The sequence below is a fragment of the Oratosquilla oratoria genome, chromosome 30, assembly GCF_046742065.1.
Source record: "Oratosquilla oratoria isolate Oo_2021 chromosome 30, ASM4674206v1, whole genome shotgun sequence".
NCBI lineage: Eukaryota > Metazoa > Arthropoda > Malacostraca > Stomatopoda > Squillidae > Oratosquilla > Oratosquilla oratoria.
The window spans coordinates 11,770,364-11,797,141 of record NC_134806.1 but is presented as its reverse complement, the minus strand read 5'-3'; the positions used below and the strand labels follow the sequence as shown (position 1 = coordinate 11,797,141).

The following is a 26,778-nucleotide window of genomic DNA, read 5'->3' as shown; positions in this document are numbered from 1 at the left end:
CAGTTGAACGGAACCGTCTGGTGCTGGCCAGAATGAATTATTTAAAGGCGAGAAGGCTTCCCAAGAAGGTGATATTAAATGCGATGAGAGAATTGTTCTTTGGTGATGAATACATAAGATCTTAAGGAAAATTGCGCCATGTTCCGTCTCAAGAGGACAGGTACGTACATGCAAACACATAACCGTACATACACATACATGCACACACACACACACACACACACACACACACACACACACACACACACACACACACACACACACACACACACACACACACACACACACACACACACACACACACATATATATATATATATATATATATATATATATATATATATATATGTATGTATGTATATACGTACATAAATGAGTATTTGCAGGGGTTTAACATCACCGTGAAACAAAGTCTGCAATATTAACACAGGATAATTACATCACCTCAAGTTATAATTATACGAAAGTACTTACTGACTTCAAGTTTCTTTTCTCATATGGTAATTTTGCATACATGCATATATATATATATATATATATATATATATATATAAATATATATATTTATATATATGTATATATATATATGTATACATACATATATATATATGTATATATACATATATATATATCTACTGTATATATATATATATATATATATATATATATGCGTATGTATATAATATATGCGTACATGCATACTGTACATACGTAAATTCATACATACACACATACACACTTATATGCACATAAAGACAGAGACAGACATACCGGTCAAATATACATACACACACACGTATATATACATATCCATAGTCGAAGAGATATACGCCTCGAAAGATATTTCAAAATGTTTCGTAAGTGTTTTATAATGAAAGTGTTGTGGTTTTTCGTGTGTCAGACATTTTGTAAACGTTCCTAAATGTATGCCGTGTGCATTAGTGTTCCAATTTGTTAAAAGATTCAGTTCTGCGTGCATCACACTTTTATCTGTGCGCGAGATTTGTGAACGTTCAAAATGCACACCGTGTGTTCAACAATGCTTTAATTTGCACAAGCGAATTCGTTTACAATCACTTATGTATCTGCACTAATGATCTACAAACAAATCTGCCGTGTATCTTGTGTACCACCGAGTTCAGATTGCTTGTCAAAATATCTAAATGAATTGTACGTGAAACAATGTAGCATTAAGGGTAATGGGAAGTAGGATATAGATTGAATTTGTGTATTCATTGTATTAGTTCTTTTTCTTTTAGTTTTCGTTTTTCATGGGATAGAAAGGGAAATGGTTTTTGATTACTTGGAAATGTTCAAGATATAGTACGAAGCGATTCAAGTTCCCATTTTTATTTTTATTTTTTATTTATTTATATATTAATTTTTATTTCATCTATCTAATATTTATTTATTTATTTATTTATTTGTTTTAATTTATTTATTTTATTCATTCATTTATTCATTTATTTTATCTATTTATCTATTTATTTATTTTGAGCAAGTGATGGTCTGTGGAGTGCCATGCAAGGATTGAGGCGTAGGTGTCCCAGCGGCGCATCCGCTAGCTCTTATCAGTCGTTCTATTTCGTCTCAGAAGGAAGTGATCCATAACCAGGAAGTCTACGTGCCCTATGACGATGGTACGTTACTGTGACTACATACTGCAACGATGCTTTAAGCTTATGTATCAGCCAGGTCGTGGAATCGATGAAAGTATCCAAACTAAGAAATGATACAGACGAACACGATCGTCATAAAGCACATGTATGAGCAAGAGAATGTTTTGCCAAAGTACATATACCATATACTGTATGTCAGCCGAGTCGTGAAGTCGATGATGGTGTTCAAGCTATGAAGGAACTGGCACAGACGAACACGATTGTCATGTGTGGAAAAGAGGATCTTTTGCCGAAAAACAGGTGTCTTCTTCAGAGGCTAGAAGATCGTGGTGATCAACAATTTATCTGTGTGATCCTTTCAAGACTCCTCGTTGGCACGTGTGAGAGAAGCATAGCCAAAGGGTTCAACAAAAGGATTTATTTCCGTTGATTTTTGGTGTCTGTTTTCCAGGCCCTATGGCCTATATGGTTCTGAATAGACTCGCCCTACAACCAGTAAGGAAAAGGGATTGTTTCACTCACTTCTGTAATCAATTAACCCTAGGGAGGCATTAAAAAATAAAACACACAAAAATACAAAAATAACCAGTAATAAAACTGAATGACCAAACACTTCCAATGGAAGAATTCCCAAATATTCTGGACCTTACATTTCATATTCCCATGACCTTGAGTCTATACTTCAAAGATTTGATGGTGAATATCAACAACAAAAAAATAAACATACTAAAATCACTCTCAAGTAAGAATGAAACTAATTACAAGCTACACACAGTTGTCGAGAACCATACTTGACTGTTTTTTCACAATTAGGAAAACAACCATAAACATCTGGTAAGCTGTATAAAATAGAGCACTGAGAATGATAGTACGCCAGAACCACACAAGAACACCCACGTACACAAACCAAAATACTCCCCATAGAACAATAATAAAATAAAAAGATAAGTACAATGTTCTATGCAAGAGACCTCAACCCTACTCACTCATTTCGTTACATCATACAAGCAGAATCAATTGAACGCAACAAGAATATTGCACCAGAAATACATAGAAGTCAAAACCAACAACAACTTCCATTTGTACCACACAACACATCCATATTAAAACACATTCACACTCGGATCACAAGAAAAACATTTCAAGAACGACCACCAGACACCTTTCTCCATCATCCCGCTCCAGACATTGACCCCACACAAAAAATCCTCCCAAGAGAAACAAGATCCACACCAATACGACTGCGTTCAGGTCACCATCCAGCCCTAAGACAACATCAACAAAGAATATGTCTGGTCATAAACACAAACTGCTCCAGATGCAACCATCACATAGAAGACACTGAACGCTTAAGCCTATGCTTCCCGCCATAGCCATACCCCGACAAAAATATTTCTTATCTATGTACTAAAAAAAAAAAAAAAAAAAAAAGAATTTGTTGTCGAAATGGTCGGAACGGTGGTTCCGCCGAGTATAGTTGGCCCAGTAACATGATAACGTTTTCTAAGGATAAACGTAGGCCCTTGATTGTATAAGAGACTGGTGGCGTCACGGAAACGGAGACAACTGATTGGTCAAGAGCGTTGACGTCACGGCAACGGAGATGATTGACTGGCTGAGAGTGACACGTCCTCAACCCCCCCGGGAAGCCTCTGGAAACACCCGGGGAGCCCTTTGGGAGCCCTTTGATAGTCAATAGGGAACCTCTGAGAATCCCTGTGGGGATTCCCTATGGAACCCTCTAGGAACTCCCGAGGAGCCCATTAAGAACCCCCTGGAACTTCAAGGAGAGCACCAGCGGAGCCTCTGGGGTGCACTCTGGAACCTCCTGGGGAGCCCCTGTGGAACCCCTTGGAAGCCCTCAGGGGAGCACCTGATACTAATAAAAAAAATTCTGTAATTGGACCGGAAACCGGAAATCCCTCAAGAGGACACGTCCCCTCCGGCCCGGTTGTGTGATTAGTCCCAGTGTGTCTCTGCAAGGTTATCGAACATCATGGGCGGTACCACGCAAGACAAACGCAGGGAACGCTATTTTTGGAGTTGGATAACAAAGGAAAATATTCACTAAGTGATGTGAGGAAGAATAAGAATTTAAAACAGGAGTTAATATTTACAGAATTGAATTCCCTGAAAAGTACATATCCTCTTTGTCTCCTTTCGGCAAGAAGAAAGCTAATGAGGCGTCAGAAACCAAGAAGAATGTTTTGTTGTTCTTTAGAAAAATTAAGCGCCTAGAGGAAGAGTTTAAGAACAATCCAGCTCAACAGCTTAGTCTTGAGGATCTTACAGATTACGATGGAGATATAGACCCTGAAGAAGAGAAGCGATTTGTGTCTCACTATTGGGCTGGATACAAATCGTTTATATTAAAAAAATTATGATTTTAGCGCTAACGAGGAACTCAGATCCTATTATTTCGACATGAAATGCAAGAAGCCCGTAGGGCTGGGAGCCGGAAGGCCAAGCCCCCACATAGCGGGGTTGGGCGCAGCCAGTTACTCGTTTGAGTAAAATATGGCTGCTGTCGGTTACCTGGGAGCTGTGGGCCTCCTGCAAGAGGGACCTGAGCCATCGGACTGACTGACTGATATTTTCCTATATTCCTTCCTACTCACTACTTTACTTGCCTACTTTATTTATCTACTTACCTACTTACCTACTAACCTACCTACTTCGATACATATATACATGCATATATACATAAATAGATACATCGCACTGACGATGTAATACACGAAAGCGCTCTCCCTCGTTTGTTTCTCTTAAAATTGATTAACCTGTATAAATGCATACATACATACGCACATAAATGCCATCCTCCCTATTCAATAGATAAGCCCCCAAGAGAAACACACACACACGCACATAGGTATGAGCACACATACACACACACGCACTAAAACACACACACGCACTAACACACACACACACATTATATATATATATATATATATATATGTATATATATATATATATATATGTTGAGACATTCTGACAGGACGTAAGTGGACTAGGAAGCACAGGAGTCTTAGTCTGAGTTTATTCTGACTAGTTTCGCAGGTATGCTTTTTGAGTAAGCATACCTGCGAAACTAGTCAGGAATAAACTCAGACTAAGACTCCTGTGTTTTCTACTCCAATTACGTTATATATATATATATATATATATATATATATATATATATATATATATATATATATATATACACATATATATAATGTGTGTTTGTGTTAATGCGTGTGTGTGTGTATGTGTGCTCATACCTTTGTGCGTGTGTGTGTTTCTCTTGGGGGCTTATCTATTGAATAGGAAGGATGGTAGGTATGGAGACGGATTGAGTAAAGCGAAAACCCGTTACAATGCCAAAGTGTACGCTCGCGCTCATGAGAATGTGCGGATGAGGGATGGATTCGGTGTAGTGTGGGCCGGGACGAAGTGCTCTTGGACGTAGAGTTGGATGATGGTTTCGACATTTAATCCCTGTTCTGGTTGTTGGAGTACGATGCAGAATACGAGTATGCGAATTGCGAAGCTGTGTATATGACACACGTGATGCTGCGCGACACAACGCACACAGAAATGTGAAACGAGGCTGGAGATTAGGAGACTGAGGACGTGTAGGTTGGTGCCACTAGGGTACAGCTATAAGAAGCAAAGGGTAAAGGACGTGTACCGTGAGAAAAGGAATATGTATTTTCTTGATCGAAATAAATTAGACGAAATCAACACATTCCCTGCTGAAGGGGGTTTCCCTACGCTGAATAAAATCATCTGGCGGTAGTAGGATGGACAACTAAAGTGGTGAACCATAGCGCAAGGACTAAAGAAATAGAATTTGGGAGGCAAGGAAGACATTGTTTGACGACAACATTGAAAATATATATATAAACTATGAAAAGTGTGGTTATGTTGTTAGACAGATTGTGAGGAAATAATACAGGTTACAAAGTTGCTGTGAGTCCATTGGATAGGTGACAGCAATGAAATGTCTACATGAAACATGTAAGTAAAAAGGAAATAGAGGACAGAATTGTGACCAGAACGGAATAAAGCCATGAAAGGGATTGGTGAGAGGTGGTATTCAGAGTCATGTACGGTGAGGAAGATGACGGACAAGTTTAAGAACATAAGAACGGAGGAGGTTGAAAGATACCATAAGACCTACAGTAGGCAGTTCCATGTCTTTTACCACCTGTCATCCCTATCCATAAAATTATATATCTTCCCTTAAAGCTACAAATTGGGATAAAAATTACGTTGTAAATAACAAAGTAGAGCTGCTGTTGCTCATGTGTGTGGAAAAAGGTAGTAGAGAACACTAAGGACCATAGCGGAAATAGCCGTGGACGGATATTAACAACGGGTTGGAGCGTCGCTACTTCTGTCGGATGTTGAGGTGACAACAATTCGAACCTTACCGCCAACGAGTTGGACCAAGGGCATGGTTCAATCCGAGTTCGCAGGCTGAAACGATATATGGACGATATAAATTTGGATTGAGGGGAGTACATAGAGAGGTGTTACAAATTAGAGAGCTGAAAAAGAATGTACTGGAAAGTTATGAATATAGAATAAAAAAAGTCCAGAAGTAATACAAGGTGAAGGCAAAAGAAATACTGAAATATCAGCAGGCTTTGGAATATAGCTTTAAAAAGTGCGAAGGATGTGTGTGGCACATGAAAATTAAAGACGGTGAGGAGAATGCTCGTAGATGGGCAAGATTAATCGAAGTCGGAACTGTTGAGAGGAAAGAAGGAGATCTAAATTCAACAGAAAAAACATATACGAAAGTCCTCGTAAGAGGACAAAGATCTACAGAAGAAAGGAGAAAGAGGAAAATGGATTGCTTAGATCCAGAAAAGAGGACGATGAATATATATATAAAATAATGTGAGAGACCCTTCAGAAATTAAATATATATATATATATATATATATATATATATATATATATATATATATATATATATATATATATATATATATATATATATATATATATACTTTGAAGTATACATGTCGAGAAAGATGAAGGAACTGGATGTGATAGATAATAAAGATAATGTTGTAAGATGATGTAATGATGTCAAGAAACAGCTGAGATCAGCTGAATGAAATGGCTGAGTGGAGACTAAAATAGAATTATAAATCTCCATCGGTATGGATGAAACGAAAAATCAGATGAGAAATGTATGAGAAAAATATAAGAAAATATGAGAAAGATACAAGAAAATATATGAAGTTATGAAAAAAAAAAAAGTGGAGTCGACCAATTTAAATTGAAAATGAGCAAACATTTTCTTCACTTGTTCAATAAATTTTCTATTTAGTATTGACAATCAATATGAGGCTTTCTTCAGCCAAAGATGTTTTCAACTAGTTGTTTTGTATTACTATATTGCTAAGGCGTGGATTTTTGCTTTCAACATATTCTCAAATGTTAAATTTTATGGTCTATGCTTTACCCAGATCAGGACTGAGTGAATGGATTTTTATTAGCATTTGATCAGTAGGTAATTTGTCTTCACTTGAGACGAATTCTGTTCTATATCTTTATGTAATAAAATTCATATATCTTCTAAAATACCTTTTACGAGTAAAGGGCGGAAAAGTGAATTGATAATTTTAACGGGTAAACAAAAATAGATAATTAAATTAAAAGGATTAGGAACTGATCCGTGACGCTTGATTTTTTTTCGTCACCAAAGTAATCTCGTACCATTGGCGTCACACATCCAGCACAGCATGTTTAATTTATTGCATATCTTTATAATTAAATGTGCTCAGCTACTGAATCAGAAATATGACTTTTTCATTTGTTGGTTTTTCACTAAGTTATACAAATCTTTGGAAATTACAAAATAAGAGTAGCTTTATTACATATAACAACATTAATTTGTCACTGGTATAGACCAAGGAAACTAAATAGCTCTCCCACTAATTTATGTATTTTTTTCTTGAGAAAAATATATGAGAACACGTTCGTTCCTTGTAGCTATTAAGGAGCTACGACCTCATTTTTGTGTTGTGACAAATTATTCCAAAAAACTTCGTCGTGTACGCATTTGCTCCACAAATCTAAAATTACGACTTTAATGCATTTGTACTCCATGTAGTTCAATTCACTTTGAAATATATATATCGTGAAAATTATATTTAAAAAACCGAATAAGTTCTGCTGCTCCTCCAGAAGTTTGCTTTTATATTTGCTAAATATATTACCTTCCAGCATCATGACTCCTTGCAAACAATTATGATAAAAATCTTATAAAATGCTGTTTAACTATCTAATGCTTCATATTCCGTTGTGTGATAAAATAGAGCAGAAAAAATATCGCTTATTAAAACATGACTAGCGCATCATGCAAAAATAAAATCACATCAGTAGCATTATAAGATAGAAAAATGAAAATCCAATAGTATTAGAAATACATTATGATTATTACGAAGTAATATATATACGAAACTTTCGAAATTCATTTTATTTCAAGTTTAGTGCGACTAACCACCATAATAAACCATCAACTATCATGGAATAATATGGTAAATGCAACGGTTCCCAAACGTACATGCAATCTTGTACCAGTTAGCAAATAGGTTGATTGCAAGGGTAGAGTGAAGTATTGAATATTAAGCTAATGCCATTTGTCATTTCAGTAATTCACTTAGCGCGCCTGCATAATTTTTAATACACTTCAGCTCTCTGTACTGATCAAGTTATTTAGTAGATCAATAACTAACCTCAATTTTGAGTGGGTCATGTATACTTCAGGTCTTTGGAGTCACGCAAGTTGGCGGTGGCGATGTCATGTCAGCTGAATGACGTCATGTCGCTTACGTGTCAACTGATATATAAAACCTTTCACCAACCTTAGAGAACGCTTTCTTCCATCAAAAAAGCAGAAATTCATTAACTTCATTGGCTATACTTACTCAAATTATCGGTAGATGTTATATATACAAAGACCAGTAACTAAAAAAAAATTCACTTGAAAACTAGATAAAGCTCTACATTTTCATAACAGAAAGTGTTCGTCAGAGCTGGCATAAAGTCTCAAAGTACACCCCATAACCTAGTCTGTGTCTTTGATTTATTCCATGATTTCACGGAATGGTGACACGGCAAGATGTCGTTTTAAAAAAGGCTTGGCAGTGACGTTGGCTTCAGTTCTCTAAACGTAGATCAATCATGTTGTCATAACAAGGTAATAGTACAAGATCTTCCGCTCGACGCGGGAGAAATATTGGGACTGCCCTAAGCAATACCATCTACTCTACTTAATTCATCATTCCTTCTCAGATGGTTATTGATAACTTAGATACTTTCAAAACTAATATATTTTTGAAACTTCTATACCATATTACCAAGAAATGTTTCTAAGAAGATCTATACAATATTGTATGATACTATTGTTCATTTAATGTTTAAACAAAATTAGCTCTTCCATTATCATTATATCTTGTGTATTGTAGCTGAGCATTTCTTGAAAAGGTGAGTTGTTGTCTATGAATAAGAAATGATTTGGTCTATAATAACCCCGACATTTATCGACATTTCATGACTGTTTGATTAGATGAAACGTCTATCAGGGACATTTTCCGATCCTTTATATTCTATATGGGTGTGTGAAAGTCCATTCCTTGATTGGCTACCTCTCTTACAAGGGGTAAGAAGCTTCTTGTTATATAGACAGACAGATAGATGTACTCTTTAGTAGAAAGTATAGCACTTGCCATTTTACTAAAAGAAAACGGTTCTCAAAAATATCCTAGAAAAAAAAATCCTGGAGAGCAGTAACACATCAGACATATAATAATAATTCATTGCTTAAAGCCTTTTCTACGCTGACATCTCTTGAAAATTATATTTTGATAGTTGTCAGTCGATTTTATTCAGACTTGAGAACGGTAACTCTCTTTACGGATTTTGCTCTAGCCAAGGACAAGAAATTTTATTCTGCTGATGGAAGTACCGCGTATAAAAAGAGGATGACTTGGAAAAAGTCACTTAGACTCCCGCTGGTGTCTGAGGCGTTGGGGTCAGAAAGAGGGAGGGAGGGAGGGAGGGAGGTGAATGCATCTTGCCCCCTCCGCCGTGTTACATACCAATTAGTCTGGAATGGGGAACGAGTGTGCGCGCTTCACACGGTGTGGTAAAATATGCATAGTAGGTGCTCGGTGGCTAAGGACAAGGCTCTCCAAGAGGAGATGGATGGGTAAACAGGCAAAGAGACGTTATATACAGGCAGACAGGGAAGTAGGTTGGCAGGTAGGCTGACAGTAAGGCAAGTAGACCGAAAGACAGGCAGGAAAACAGAGAGGAATATACACAGATTGACAGACAGGCAGGCAGACAGATGAATAGAACAAGCAAGGAAGAAGGTAGAAAGACAAGAAGATACACAGAGACACGGGTAAGCAGGTGGTAGACGAAACAGGCAGACAAGGATGTAGGTAAGTAGAAACAGCCAAACAAGTAGATAATCAGACAGGTATAAAACCAGACAGACAGAAATGCGAGCAGGGTGTACAGACAAAAAAAATAAAAATAAAATAAAAAAATAAAGTAAAAAGGCAAGCAAGGCATGTCGTAAGAATTCCAGGCAGATAGTATAAAATTTGCACATGCATAGAAAAAGGTCAGGAATTTATCCCAGGAAGCGAGTAGTTGTGACCTGCATTTATCCTGGCCAAGAAGTATTTGCATAACTTGTTTTCTTGCAGAGGAAGGATGCGCCCTGAAATTCCTCTTCAGGTTATTAGTGGATCCTGAAATGGTAAACGGAAGTGTCTGGAAGTTGGGTATGAAGATTTATGTTAATACCCTCTTCTATGAGATGTGTTTACTGGACAGAGTACTTATAAAATATTTCTATAATAAATTAAGCAGAATTCCTGGTAAAGGACACGTAGTAACAACAAGAGCGTTGGATAAGAGCCATTGAGAGAAATGGACTAATACATATCAAGGAGTAATATTTCCATCAATTCAGTTGAAACAAACTATGGGTGATCGCTCTGAACAAGTCCCGTATGGATTGACCCTTATGGACTTTCTGTAGATTTGCACATTCATCAATCCCTTTGTGACTGAGAGAGAGTGCCACGGAGATCAATAGCCTGACGGGAAGGAGACCAAAGTGAAAGAACCATGGGGTGATACGGAGATGAATAGAACTTGGCTCTGACAGGAGAAGTGCCAGTCAGTACGAAAGGGATTAATTGACATGATTTAGGACACTCATCTCTGCTAAAAGTAGGGGTGATGGTGCCGTGGAGATGAAAGAATTAGTCTGGCCGTAGAGAGCAAGACACACACACACACACACACACACACACACACACACACACACACACACACACACACACACACACACACACACACACACACACACACACACACACACACACACACACACACACACACACACACACACACACACACACACACACACACACACACACACACACACACACACACACACACACACACACACACACACACACACACGTACACTCACACACGTACACACACACACACACACACACACACACACACACACGTACACACACACACACACACACACACACACACACACACACACACACACACACACACACACACACACACACACACACACAATGAATTAGAAAATAACTTCCAGAAAGGAAGAGTTTGTCACTTTTATTCTCGCTAAGTCTTGACGATGTTATCAAAATCAAAGATTTGAGAAGGAAATGGGCAAGAACTGGTTTACCAGCAGAATGGTTAACAAATGGCATAGACTTAGCCTTGCAGTGAGCATTGGAACAGTTGTTTGTTTTAAGAGAAGATTAGATAACTTTATGGATAGGAATGATATGAGGTAATGGGCATGGAATTGGCTAGTGTAGGCCCTATGGTCTCCCCCATACTTATATTTGTATATTCTTAAAGGAACTTATAGGTCTTTAAGAATGATACACAGGAGCTCTCTTGGCCGAATGAAATCGCCTAGCGATGGCTAGAACAAATGTTCAAGTCGGTAACAACAATGACGAGGGGACGGTGTGTGTGTGTGTGGGGCTTAGTATGGTTTAACTCAAAGGAAAGGATACATTTGTATTCTTACCCATGTCCTTCCTTCAGCGGGCCAGAACCGCCCGAGAGAAGATTGGCCATATTTCTTAGTCAAATTGCTACGATGGTGGTATTTGCATGATGGCAACGCGTTTGCAAGCCTGGCAGACACATTTCTAGCCACGTCGCAGTGTGGTTGCTAATGTGTGACTAGGAATGGGGACATTACTCACCTCCGACAAGGAGGTTATGCTTTCGGACGTGTTCCTTGGCTTATTTGCTTGTTAACTACTTTACGCAATAATTTATGGATGTTTTTTTCTCTTGGGAGTAGTGAAGTGCGGCCAACGTCTTATTGAAATTAAAAACAATGAAATTTGTACCTGAAGTGAATTGCTTGTAGCCGCGAATAGGATACAAATAATTTCCAACATTCACCCCGGGATTCGAATGAAGCCTCGCTTGACATCAAGTGAATAACTTACCAACTGGGCTAAAGGAGCTTCAAGTCTCCAACTTGGAGTTGATCTAACTCCATAAGAATCTAGGTAGACTACTGACTGCCGCCTTTACATACTTTCTCTCTCTCTCTCTCTCTCTCTCTCTCTCTCTCTCTCTCTTTCTCTCTCTCTCTCTCTCTCTCTCTCTCTCTCTCTCTCTCTCTCTCTCTCTCTCTCTCTCTCTCTCTCTCTTTCTTTTTTATTATTTCTTTTTTTTTACATAATCGGCGTGCGCAACTGCCGTGACAAGGGTTTTCCTTTTTCGTGTGCTTCTAGTTTTGAAATGTATAAGATTGTAAATAGCATCATCCTATACATGTAACGACTTGACCATGACATGCTACCCTACCCCTGTGTACTGGGAAAGCCAGTGCAAGCAGAAACCAACAGTAGCTGGTATGGATCGGGCCTTGTCCCGCCTAGTCACGAGGCAAATAGTTAAGCACATCCAGGTGGTAGACATAAGTGTAGCAATAAAATTATTTGCCATCTCAATGTCAAGTTATTTACGAGGAATTTGGTGAGAGAAGATTTCAAAGGAAGGGAAGATCTCAAGGACGAGCTACCAGCTTCGTTTAATCTCACCAGCTGGTTCCTGATGAAGGAAAATGGAAGAAAGGCAGGACCGAAAAAGCGGCCATCATTGAGGCGGTCTTAATTAGTGGTTGGTGCGGAAATTAATGATGTTGGCAGCCCCAGTTGAAGAAGCAGTCACTCTCGACGCACCTCGACACCCATCTTCGGGTGTGGTCCCTGACATTTCACGTCATTTAGGCTTCAGCATGTACTCGTATAGAGGTCGAGAACCAGATGGAGTGGTTGCCTCATGTGCCAAGAACGACATTGAAAGAGTATCTGAAGTCGTGTTCCTTTCATGGACACCTTCGGTCTTGGAAGACGTTCCTGACTATAATGAGCCCTGTGAAAAATAGACGTTCCTCCCAGATGAATCAGATTGCCTGACATTAGTTGAATGTAATCTTTGAAGGTAACAACCCTCTTCAACGCCGTGTCTTTAACTCTTCGAAGAGTGAAAGTTCCTTCTGAATGAACAGAGGTGTTTGATGTTAGACAAAATGAAAATGTTATCCGCTTGAATGCGGGTGGAATCAGATGATATTCGACTAAATCATTGGCACACCAGTGGCACTGGTACGGGTGACATCATATGATTCAAAATGGTTTAGATTGGTGTAGAGAAACTCTAGGATGGTGCAGAAGCACTTTATTCTCTAATATTCCGGCAGTCTTCCCCAGAAAGAATGAAACGAGCATATTAGCAAGTTGCATATGCATTGTCCTCATGCGACTTGCTAATATTCTTGTCTCATTCTCTCCGAGGAATGCTGTCGAAATGTTAGAAGATAAAGTACTTCTGTGCCATCATGCATTTTCTCTACACCACCCTCTCCAACCATTTGTCTTTTCTTATGTCACATGGTGCAAGAGCATGGTGGAAAAAACGTGCTCGTTCTTTCAAGAATCTTGAAAGCGAGCGCCAATTCACAGCACAGTGATGAGGTACTGGCGATACAATGAAATGATCTAGTAGCGTCCTACGACAAAAACAAATACACCTAGCCAAATGAATGTGAAGTATAGCGATTTACGTAAACGATATTTCAATGGAGGTTGGCATTATAATGCCAGTTTGGACATTTTTCGTACTACGGTACACACAAATTGGCTGTTTTTGATATATTCGGTATTAGTACGTGTAATAGCTAACATTAGGTTGAGATAAGGAAATAAAATATGTGAAAAATGATGCCCAAATTGTAGAATCATTGCCTATCCAGCGAAAATCCATGTAATCTTCAAACTTATTAAGTGAAAAACTGAAGGCATGTAGTAACTGCTGGTATTCTTTATTCTGGGTCAAGCAAAAATGTAATTATGACTTTTTTTCTGCTGAGGAACCCCGGATGGAAGGGAGAGAAATGTGGGACATGAACAAAGCACGTTTCACTCGAAGTGGACCATAATTCTTTGAAATGTGGAAAATTCCCCTCTTGGACTGAATAAAATCTCTTGATCAAGATAACTGACTCAAGGTTGTCCAGAGATATTTCTCACCTCTTCAACAAGAGCCTCTGCTATCAACCGACTCTGGAAGTCGTCAGTTGGAGCCAACTTTGAGAAAGAAACCAGAAAGAAGGGTAAGACAAGAAGAACAACAACTGCCTTTACGTTATAGTAAGCGAAAGAGGCCAATTGAAATCTTTATAGACAAGATGATTTTATTCAGTTGAAGGTACGAGGCGTCATGAAAGGAATACAGATATAGGCAAATATAAAGGTAGAAGTATAGGTACAGATATAGGTATACAGTAGGTGTGGGTATGGCTACAGATATGGAGGGGCATGGGCATGGATACAGTTGTGCCCTTATTTTCAAATTTATGTTTTATATGAATTTGTTTGACGAGGCATCAGTGACATGATATAACGGAAGACAAAATAGAATAAAAGAGAGAGAAAAAAGTTCGGAATGTTTGATAAACATGTTCAAAACGAATCCTAATTCAATATATGTACAGCTTGAAGTTACTATTTGCCATGGTGGAGCGTTGGTTTTGTTCTCGCCTTACATTGTGTGATACTTGGTTCGAATCCACCTCTTATCTGTGATTGCACTCTGCTATAACAATCCAAATACTGTGTTTCGTCATTGATGAGTAGCACTTCTACCTCTAGGTACAATATTCTGCTAAATAGATGGAGTCGTGGAGGTGGTGGAGAAATTTAATAAAGGGAGCAGAGAGGATAAATACTGGAAGTTACAACTGATCAGATTTCTCCTTTGGAAGGAGATATGGATTAAAAAAAAACAGATGCTTCTTAACTATTCCATGAGTGTCGACAAGTAATAACAAGGAAATGAAAAAAGGGCTACAGCGCCTTTACCATATATTAGATCAGAAAAACTAACCCTTCTGGGGATATCAGTCGTATTCTAACTGTCCGCAACCCCTTGAGAGCTCTGAATAAAAATACTTTTCTATGCGACTGTACGGCACAGAGTCGGAAGCTTCTCGTGATAAGCGACTCTGGAAGTCGTCAGTTGGAGCCAACTTTGAGAAAGAAACCAGAAAGAAAGGCAAGACAAGAAGAAGAACAACTGCCTTTACGTTATAGTAAGAGTATTTTACGCGATGTGTTTACACAGAGAGAGGGGTAGAAAGAGAGAGGGGAGGAGAGAGAAAAAACAAAAGGTAAACTTGTTACAGCACCATCTGGTTCCTTCCTCCTTTTTATCATCTCACTATAAGTTGGAATCATCCATCCGAGGAAACAGTTCCTTCCGCTCTTCTGTTCACACTTTCGAGAACTTAGTAACACTTCAAAATGAATAGGTTCCTTACACATTTCCACCTCTCACCTCTCCATTGTGTGTGTAAATGGATGGGGTGAAGGGAGCGTTGAGCAAAAGAAGAATCTCTGTTGAGCAAGGAAGGCAGAAGGCAGGAAATAGGATGAGTGGAGAGTGACTGGGTATAGATGATACTGTTATGCAAGGAAGCTGAGGGGAGGGGGGACATGGGTAGGCGGTGCTGATGTGTGAATGATATTTGACACAGCCCGAAGGGGGTTTCTCCCCGTCTTCTCTTTTTCTGCATGAGGGGACGGAGAAAGAGGGGTCCCCGATTAAGTGGAGCGCCCTTGCTGTGGACGTGCTGTGTGATGCTACATTGCTTATGACCCAGGGCAGTGGGAGTGATACAAAGATGACCCGTCATCCATAAGGAGTTAAGATGAAAGGGTGGTGGGGGGAGAGTGGCAGGGGTGGGACTGGGTACATGCCTTTGACTTGGCTACCTCCCTAATAAGGGGAAAATATCCTGGTATATAAAATAGAATAGATGGTATTCGTATGTATTTGATGTGTATGGATATATGTATGTGTAGCTTCATGCATATATACGTGAATTTATTTATACGTGTATGCACTCATATATACGAATATGTTCGTTTGTATACATGTGTGAATAGATGTATATACCTGAATACTACGTACACAAATCATGTATGCATGCATGTACGTACGTTTGCATGTCTACGTGCATGAGGGTGTACGCGCAGAAGCGTGTAAGTATGCCAATACATAATTCAGAACAAAATTAACTGAAACTGTTTTTGTTTTAGAGCCATTCTTCGGGCAAGTTTTGCTCAAATTATTCATTAATATCCTCCCCCCACACAACTTCTTACTCTGGACCCGTTAATACTTTCTAAAACACTTTTTTCTAAGAACAGCATTTCACGACGGAGAGCCTCTCCTTCAGGTAAAACTCACTGGCCGAACGGGTTCGAGCGTCTCTACATGCGGCGGAGGTCGAGGAAATGGCAGTTCGATCTTTGCCGCCAGCGAGTTGGACCAAGGGCGTGGTACGTCAAATTCCACGCTACAAAGTCCTCTGTAAGGGGCACCGTCCATACCTCCTGATAAAGGGAGTTCGTGACGTTAAAACGAATCATCACCAAAACTCATTTTGCTCCAGAGTCTTCGAGATGATATTTCAATAAATCCATCAACCAGAACATGATGGTGAAGCCTCTCTACCCAAGGAGATTTAATCCGATATATTTTTACTGCAGTTATCGTTGATGCATAACGACCATGTTTTGAGTCAAATCATAACGCGATTAAGATGTCGTTAAATTTTAGTTGACACAACAAGTGTCGGATGTGTAACCGCTTCTTAACCGCACTATTATTATGTAGAAACAGTAACATCACTATGGCCACGTCATCATAAACTGAAATCAGAACAAAACCAGAGCGAACACGCAGGCTACCTCGAATTTTCATGATTCACTGTGCCTAAGGAATCACATAATTTCTGTTATTTAAGAACAAACTCGAAAGGCTGGTTACTGCCCGCATTAACATCATTACCTCGTAATCATTCCTTAACTAGGTTAACTACCCAACAACTTTTGTCAATTACCTCCGCGTATTCAAGGTCTCGGGGAGAAAGCATCTGGTTTCTAGCGGCATCGTCTCCTCTAATGGTTCTAGAAAAGAAATTATGCTCGTTCTTCACTAACTAGATCGTTAGCTTTGGTTGTAAAGCCTACTCCCATCCGGTGGTGCCTCGCTTAACCATTCCTCCTCCTCGTCCTCCTCCTCCTCCTCCTCCTCCTCCTCCTCCTCCTCCTCCTCCTCCTCCTCCTCCTCCTCCTCCTCCTCCTCCTCCTCCTCCTCTTCCTCCTCCTCCTCCTCCTCCTCCTCCTCCTCCTCCTCCTCCTCCTTTTCCTTCTTCTCCTACTCATACTACACATCTCACCTTCTCCCTTCGCCCTAGTGTCGCCGTCGCAATTTATTATAATTTCCTCTCCTCAATGGCCGTGTCCTACTTTCTTCCCCCATTTTCTCCCCCGTGCGTGTTTTTATAACACCTCCTCCTCCTCCTCCTCCTCCTCCTCCTCCTCCTCCTCCTCCTCCTCCTCCTCCCTCTCCTCTCTTCCAACCTTTCCTCTTTCTCTCGTTGACCAAAACATACCATTCCCACTTTGATACAAATCACTTGATTTTTTATATTAACTTGTAGATTCAACATGTCTGCCGCGGGGTGATATCATTCATTTTAAGGAGAAAAACCCGTTTGCGAAGTAGAAGAGTTAATCCTGTTTCGGTTAACCCTTTTATCATCGAGATAAAGCTTCCTCGCAGCCAGTGGGCTAATCTCATTTCCTTCCTACCTTTCATTTCTCTCCCCCTTTTCATTTTCCACCACTTCTCTTCTTATCTCCCAGTTCCCTTCATTTTATTGTCTCTGTGCCATTTCTCTTCTTCGTGTCCTACATATTTCTTTGTTTTCATGCTTTTGTCTCTCCGGCCCCTCCTTTGCTCTCTTCCTCCTCTGTTCTTTATTCTTTTCTGTGTTCCAGTTCTTCATTTCTCAAATTCTCCTTTACTTTATTTACTCTACGTTGTTGTCCTTTCCCCCTCCCGTTTTCCAAATATTTTTCTTTTACGTCTTCCCTCAACTGAATGAAGTCGCCTGGTAGGAGCAAGAATGAATATATGAAGTCGACTTGAGAGTGATCAGTGCGAGTCGACGATTTTGCTTTCTTAACCATTTACATAGAAAGTTATTTGATGTGCCGGAGAAAATTTATTTTCCTTCAGCATATTAGGTTCCTTCCCGAAGGCTGCGGACTGCAAATCTGCTCTAACAGTCGGAGGAAAAATAGCTCAGTGTGATAACGCCGTTATCGGTCCCGTTGGGATGATGACGTTCTCCCCAGAGGGAGTCCCTATTAAGCCTTGCAGACTAAATGAAACGAGGCCTACATTGATCGAGACCCCATTTTGCCCCTCACTACTGAAGAACCTTTGTTAAATTCTATCTACTTCTCCCTCCAATCTCCTTCCTCTCCTTCCTCTTGTGTCACACAACGTCACCTTTTACTTCGTCGGTGGTTTTTCCATCTCCAGTCCTCCGTACTCTTTTCTCTCAACCTTCCTGCAGCCTTTAATTTGCATTCGCCTGCTTACGTTCCTCTCATGTTTCTCTTTCTCCTTCGTGGTTTTATTTTTCCAGTGTTCTAATCTCTTCCGGCCTTTTTTCTTCAGGTATTGTTCTTTTTTTGCCACGCAACCTCTCTGTCGGAGTTCTGAAAAGCTACAACCTCCAGCTTGCCGCTCCTCGTCCTCCTCCTCTTCCCCCCTCCTCCCCCTCCCCCACCCTCATTCTCCTCACCGGCCACGAAGTACACACATTACGTAGGATGTCGATTTCTGACGTTTGCTGTGTGCGCGACCATGCCACCGACGTTGTGTTCGAGTCGTCGACGATGACGACAACAACGACGACGACAAAGGTCTGTTTTACGCGTCTCGTTGAGTCGACAGCCGAGCTCTGCGGCAAGATGCCTCCTCCTGGCGCGGATGGAAAGGTGGAACAGGAGGAGAAGGGAAGGAGATAAGGAGGGCGGGTGGGAGGTGGAGTAGGAAACAGTGCCTTTGGGTGAACCCAGACGAGGCAGGAAAGATGAGTGCCTTGCTATCTGCTGATGAGACGTGTCGAGTGGAAGAGGAAGTGGTGGTGGTGGTGGTAGGTGGAGGGGGTAACGGTGGTGGCGTTGGTCTTGGTGGTAAAGCTGTGGCAGGTGTTGTTGGTAATGGCAATGGTATTAGTGACAATTGTGATGTGATTTAGATAACAGTAGGCAGTCGCAGTAATAAGTGGTGGGATTGGTAGTGGTGATGATGGTAGTGATGTTTACTGGTACCACAAGTGTTAGTAGTTGTGGCACAAGTTATTGCGAGACTGAGGTAGGTAGATATGGTGGCTCTAGAGATGGTAGTTGTGGTGGTGGTATTACTGGTAATGATAGGGGTCGTGGTGGTGATGGTGGTGGTGGTGGTGGTAACCGAGACAGGGAAGAGGTGAGAGAAAATGAATGTAAAATGGAGAACGTGTTTGGGCTGATGGCACACAGCGTTGACATAGTGGTGGGACCTCATGTTCACTTACAGCAAAGGAAGCCTGACGTGTCCTATCTGTTAAAAAATAATACTAAGCGATAAAAATGTTTAAGTTTTTGAAGAAATAGTGATTCGGATTTTTCGGCGTGGGATGTGTCGTACAGTGACATCACTTTTGGTAAACAATCACATAGTGATCATGCAATATTTGCCATTTGCGATGCCAAGTAGCATACAGGGGAACTGCCCAGTAGACGCGCAGTCCCTGGGCGACAGATGCCATGGGCTAAGCCAAGACCTTGGGCTAAGCAATGCTGCACATTCATTACATTTCCGTAATTTCAGCGGCGCGGAAATCGTTCCTGTTGTAAAGCGACGACTTACACAAAGCGACGCTGTGGTGTGTGTGTGTGTGTGTGTGTGTGTGTGTGTGTGTGTGTGTGTGTGTGTGTGTGTGTGTGTGTGTGTGTGTGTGTGTGTGTGTGTGTGTGTGTGTGTGTGTGTGTGTGTGTGTGTGTGTGTGTGTGTGTGTGTGTGTGTGTGTGTGTGTGTGTGTGTGTGTGTGTATCTGTATCTACCAAATGTGATATCTCGAGTATAATTCGACGAAGGAACAATTGGTTTATCATAGACATTGCCAACACGACGTTAAAGTTATCGTGCGTCCTTGTTGCTATGCCGCCGGGTACCCGATGTGTTTCTAGACTACGGATCTATGTCGAGGAGCCTTGACTCTTGTGCAGCAGTGCAGTATGGAGCAGGGGACTAGGGGAAATGAAGGAAATAGCTTTATGACATGATGCCCTTTTAACAATGCCCTCTTGGGTTCTGAATTGCTGTACAGAATTGACATTTACAACCGCATGGGTATCGTTTTCTTCTGCTGAATGTGTTTTAAGATACCGACTTCTGCGTCTTCATAAAGCACGCTTAAGTGCTTTTACCATTTCACTTTAAAACGAAGCCAGTCTGCTCCCAATCCCCTCCGGTACTTTGTCGTTTTCACCGATGTTTCGACTTCTTTTGATTTCAAAAGGCTGAAGTCTCCAGTTGGGTCTTTGCCTCGATATCCTTTTCTTCAGAGTTTATGACTTTAAGATTTTTTGGCGACAAATTCTTTGGTTCTTCACCCCCCTCCCCACCCTTTAATTGTCTCAGTACGGTGGCATAAGATTTTATTCTGGTTAGAACTATAAGACTCAATTTAACGAGAGTAAGGCCCTAGATTGATTGATGTTTGGTTAACCAAAAAACATCCATCCAGGGTCACACATGTGCTGAATAAAACATTGCAGTGCTACTGCGTTCAAAGAGTTAGTGCCATTTCCTTCACCAATTTCTGTTTTTCTTCTAAATATTGGCTCTGAACATAAGTATCCCCGCTCCTTTGGCATCCAACCGTCTCATAAACCAGGGCCTCAGCTTCTCTTGGGAAACGAACTCACCGACTATGGTATGGAGAGGGACTCTTTTCTTGAAGCAGATGGTAAAGCTTGGTAAGATTAGGTTAGGTCAGGATTCCCTTAAGAAATGTGAACAGGCGAGGTGAGGGAATTTTCCCAATGACTCCATTAGAGTAATACGGATGCTTTCACTGGAAATACTTTCGATGCGGCAAGAAATTTATTCCGTTTCCCCTTCAACCTCTATTCTCCCTCGGTGCAGTGGGGATAGTATACGGTATTCTCTGGGCAGAGGAGGAAAGAAGAATAGAATCAACACGGACACACACACACACACACACACACACACACACACACACACACACACACACACACACACACACACACACACACACACACACACACACACACACACACACATATGTATATATATATATATATATGTGTGTGTGTGTGTGTGTGTCTATCTGTCTGTGTCTGTGTGTGTATATATGTGTGTGTTTGTGTGTATGTGTGTATGTGCGTGTGTATGTGTATCTGTGTGTGTGTGTGTGTGTGTGTGTGTGTGTGTGTGTATTTACGTATATATGTATGTATGTGTGTATTGGCTAATTGACTACTGGAATCTATACTTTTCATGGGATTCCCTTTATCATGAAGATAAACCTTACTACAACCAAGGAAAGGAAGTACAGAGCCAACGGGTTTGTCAATTTTCCCACATGGAACCAAAACTGAAATGGACGAGGAGAATAAAGAGGATGCGAGTTCAAGTACCAGAGTACAGAGGATGTGTTTAAGTCATGAACATGTGGAAAGCTATCAAGGGGGAGAGGAGAATTCCAGAGTATCTTGGTGAAAGGAGAGAAAGACAGGGTATAATGGTTGACTCTTGCGAAAAGTAATTGCACAGAAAAGGGGTGAAGCGTTTCAGAAAACCTAATGGTGCGTGGCCTCCTCAGGAGGGGAGATGCGCAAGAACAGTAACCGTGAGAACGGTGATAGAGAAGAGGTAGTGAGTAAAAGCGTGGCGGACTGGGTGAGGCTGAAGGCTGTCATTGAGGAAAGATTCGGTCCTGATTCCGTTTGATTCTGTTTAACGTCGCAAAACTCCTTGTATCAGGAGGCTAGGACGGTGCCCCTTACAGAGGTCTTTGCAGCGTGGATTTTAATGAACCTTGTTCTTGGTCTAATTCGCTGGCAGGAGGGTTTGAACTGCCCTCACCTCGACTTCCGCCGCAAGTAGCGACGCTCTAACTCTCGGACAGACTTGAATTCGATATTGCTCAGAAACGCCGAATGAAGCAAGACACCCCAGAAATGAGATGCGTACACCATAGAAGTTCGAACGAGTCCCTTAGTTACGGTCATCAGCTGAAATGGAACAAGAAAAGTTTGAAGGCGGTACAAAACACTTAACCTCACTTAGGCAATTCTAGCAATCCTCTATATACCAGTTTTTGTTTTAAATTTACTAATGAACTTTAGATCGAGACTGTTTAGTCTCAAAAGAATAAAGTTGTACGACATTGAAGAAAAGGAATTAACTGTGGAGGCTTGTGTTGGGGGAAGAGATGAAGAAGCTGAGTGGGAACGGAAGAAACTAAGTTTTCTTTGCTTTATCAGGTATGGTGGAAATATCCTACATCAGGTATTCTGCAGCGATCTCTCCAAAACAATGGAGTTAAAGGAGCTCTATACAATGACGTGGAGATGTAGAATGATACCATCAGAATAATAATGTACAGAGAAAGATGTACACTCAAGCATGATGTTCTTAAAGAGGATTATTTATTTTAGGGACTTTAGCGGCATCCCTACGGACCAGAGTTACACAGAATTCTTTTTCTGATTTGAGACGAATCCCCCCTCAAGAAGAAATGAGGATCGCTTTTGAGCTTTATTATCCCCCCCCCTTCAACTGATTGTGACGTGACATATAGATAGGGGACACCAACTAAATCAAGTAGAAAATTTTACATGCTTGGGTGTGAATATTGATGAAGACAACTTACATAAAATAAAAAGGAATATCAAAATAACCCAGGACAACAACAATGTTAGATAGCTTTTTCCCATTGCACAGAGATAGCTTTCTATCCGCCGAAAACAAAGTTGTAATACCAAGTTTGATGTATGGTTCAGAGTCGTAGTCTCTGACATCAAAAGCTAAACAAATGATTGAGGCTGTCCCCCCTCCCCAGAAATCAGTGGTTTTGTACTTTTAGCAAACGTTTGTTGAAGGTGTAAAAAAATATGTTTGATAACTGCGATATTAGAAATTTATCAATGTAAAATCAAATACAGTAACAAAATAAATTCATTTTGATTAAAAATTTGTCTTGCTATGCAATGCTAAGTATGCAATACGAACTTTAAACAAACTTTTGACAAACTTTGAAAGAAAAAGTACTGTTTTGTCTCAAGTATATATAAAATCCCTAAAGCTATATAGACAGCGTTCTTTATGTATGATCTATATGAATATATATATTTGAAATATCTTAAAGAATTTTTTTTTTCATCACATACTAGACAGTATTTCAACAACCGTTAGTATAACATTTGTTTTCTTTGGGGGGGGGAATAAATGTATCAAGGTGTTACAAAATTACGGAAACTAACACCAATGCATGCACATACACACACGCACACACACACACACACACACACACACACACACACACACACACACACACACACACACACACACACACACACACACACACACACACACACACATATATATATATATATATATATATATATATATATATATATATACACATGTATGTATGTATGGAAAATACACCCACACACACACACACACACACACACACATATACATATATATATATATATATATATATATATATATATGTTCGACTGGTTTACAGGAGTGCATCTGTATGAAGTAAACCGTACTAAAGCTATAAACAGATTTTCCGTGTTCCATTTCTTCCACTTTCTTCCAATTACCAGCGTCAAGAATGGGCCCAGAAATGCACAGTTTACCTTTCAACATCTTAAAAAGCCTTCTGTTTTTCTTTCCATTCTCGTTAAATTTAACCATGTGAATCCTCGAAAAATGTGAAATCAACTTATGCAAATAAACATTCTTTGTGTACAAAATATGATATAATTTGCATGTGTTTAGACATAGAATTCCTTGTATTGCGTTGGTGACTGGTTGAATGCACAGTACGCACTACGGAGTTATGGTACTTCGTTTTGTTTATAAAGGATAATTCTCCACAAAGTAATGTTTTGTTTCACTGAAAGATGTTTAATTTGTTTTTATGATAAATTGTTATTACTATTTATTATCATTTATTTTTATTTATTATTATTATTATTACTATTATTATTTTTATTATTATTATTATTATTATTAGTAGTAGTAGTAGTATCATCATTATTATTATAATATTATTAATATCAATGTTAATGTTAAGTTGCTAAATGGGTGACTAACGTATCGGTTTCTCTTTCTTGTCCTCCCCCCACGCCTGCAACCTGCTGCTGCCTTCCTGGGAACACGTCTCCCGCTGCTGCCCGGTTCCCGCCGCCGCTCCTGCATACGACGACGACGACGCTGCCGCGACTCGACTTTCCGGATCCATCGACGTCGTTCTCGTCGCCTTCAGAAGCGTTTCCCCCGCGAGCACGCTGAGTGTGGACACGGTGGGTTCTCGGGGGAACTCCCTCCCGAGGCCCACCTCCCCCTCGCCCTCGGTGATGAGCGACAAGACCGTTACCCAGGAGGACCCCGTGGTGAGTGTTTGCTTCCCCATTTTTTCCAAATGTCTTGAAAAGGCTTTTGGTTAATATAAAAAAAAGCATATATGCAAGTCTATATATTTACATAAGGGAGGTATTTAAGAAAACTTTATCCTCTTCTACATTCAGAGCTTTATGAAAAAAACAACAATAGAAAACAATAGAAAACAAAGTTCATTTTGGGCTGCAGCTCCCATGCCCAATACACGAGTAGAATTACGTTTAAGTGAATGATTATATGCGGGCGTAGGCATACAGATATTACGCACGCACGTCCGCGCACATACACGAAAGCATACACTGATGCACACACACACACACACACACACATACACACACACACACACACACACACACACACACACACACACACACACACACACACACACACACACACACACACACACACACACACACACACACACGTACATATACACGCACACACATACACGCGTACGCGTACACTCACACACGTACACACACACACACACACACACACACACACACACACACACACACACACACACACACACACACACACACACGTACGCACGCGCACACACGCGCACACACGTGCGCGCGCACACACACACGCACACACACGCACACACACACACACACACACACACACACACACACACACACACACACACACACACGCACGCACGCACGTACACACGCGCACGCATGGACGTACTCGTACATAGAAAAACTTACTAATGTTGTGAACCCATGGAAAACATCATGCTGAAGGAATAATGGCGTCTAAAGCATTGTTTTGTACAGGATTAATGAAGCTTTTCAACGAGATCTATTCGGATCAGATTTCTGTGTCGCCAAGTGTGATTTTCCGTCACAGGTACATTTTGACTTTCAAGTTAAGATGATAGAATAATTCTCCTCAATCTTTCACTCATTCAAGCCTGGCATTTCTAACCAACTGAATAGAAGCTTCTGGTTTTAGCGACTATAAAGTTCCTAAACAACAGTTAGGATTCGAATGAGTCAATTGAGGTCACGAGCATAAACAAATTAAGGAGGAAAAATGCAAAACTGTAACGCTTCTGTCATCCAGCATAGCCTCCACAGCATTAACATTCATAGATGTGGATATTCCAAACATCCGTTGATTAAATTGGAAAAGGTTTCTGTAAACAGAGAAGTTACAGAAATAAACAAGAAGTAATCATGATTTTCAAGATTAGGACATTAGATCCCTGACAGTTCCTTTTTTGTCAAGTGTCACCTATGTTAGTCATCATTTGTCCAAAGCCAGGGTTCTTCATCTCAGAGGTTCGAATCCCGCACTCCTCTCCGATTCCCAGTAGCGACTGTTGGTTACCTGTCCCAGCAGTCCAAACGAATAGGGCAAAGATGAAAGCTTCGGCCATAGCTACTCAGCGCCTCCTGGCGTAGGCTCCTTACTTTCGTCTTTCAAGGACGCTTGAATCTTAAAGACATATAACAAAAGAAAACGAATTAACAGAAGCACCATTTTTGGGCGGAGCATTTATGAGTACGATGTTGCTCTTATTACAGTTTTATCAAATACATGATAAAGCTCGAAAGGGCCATTCACACGGTCAAACTGTTGGTCAAACCCGATTTGTCAAACAAATGTTTAAAGTGACGTTTGATCGTGTGAATGGGGTATTTGGTTATCATACACGTTTGACAACCAAATACCCCCATTCACACGGTCAAACACCACTTCAAACAATTGCTTGACAAACCGTTTGACCCTGTGAATGATCCTTAACAAGCAAAACGTACTAATAGTGGCTCCATCCTCATGTGGTGCTTCTGACTTGTCGGGATCTGCAAAATCGATCTACACGTTAATGCCCAATATTACTTCGTGTTTTTTTTTGTTTTTTTTTAACAATGACAGATGACTTTATTCAGCTTATAGAGACCCTCGAGGTTGAAAGTTTAATTTACATTTAATCATCATACATGAGAATAAATCAGTAGAA

General features: G+C 40.3%; 1 protein-coding gene across 24 annotated transcripts in view; it reads left to right on the top strand.

Moving 5' to 3' along the window:
* Cadps (calcium-dependent secretion activator 1) overlaps positions 1–26,778 on the top strand; it is a 1,142,346-nt gene that overhangs the window by 412,634 nt on the left and 702,934 nt on the right. For 22 of the 24 annotated variants that reach the window (XM_076212572.1, XM_076212575.1, XM_076212566.1 and 19 more), the window contains one exon: positions 24,670–24,796. In XM_076212572.1, the coding sequence (XP_076068687.1) occupies positions 24,670–24,796 (127 nt within the window). The remainder of the gene's footprint in view (positions 1–24,669; positions 24,797–26,778) is intronic. The other 2 variants (XM_076212568.1, XM_076212580.1) reach the window with 1 other exon arrangement.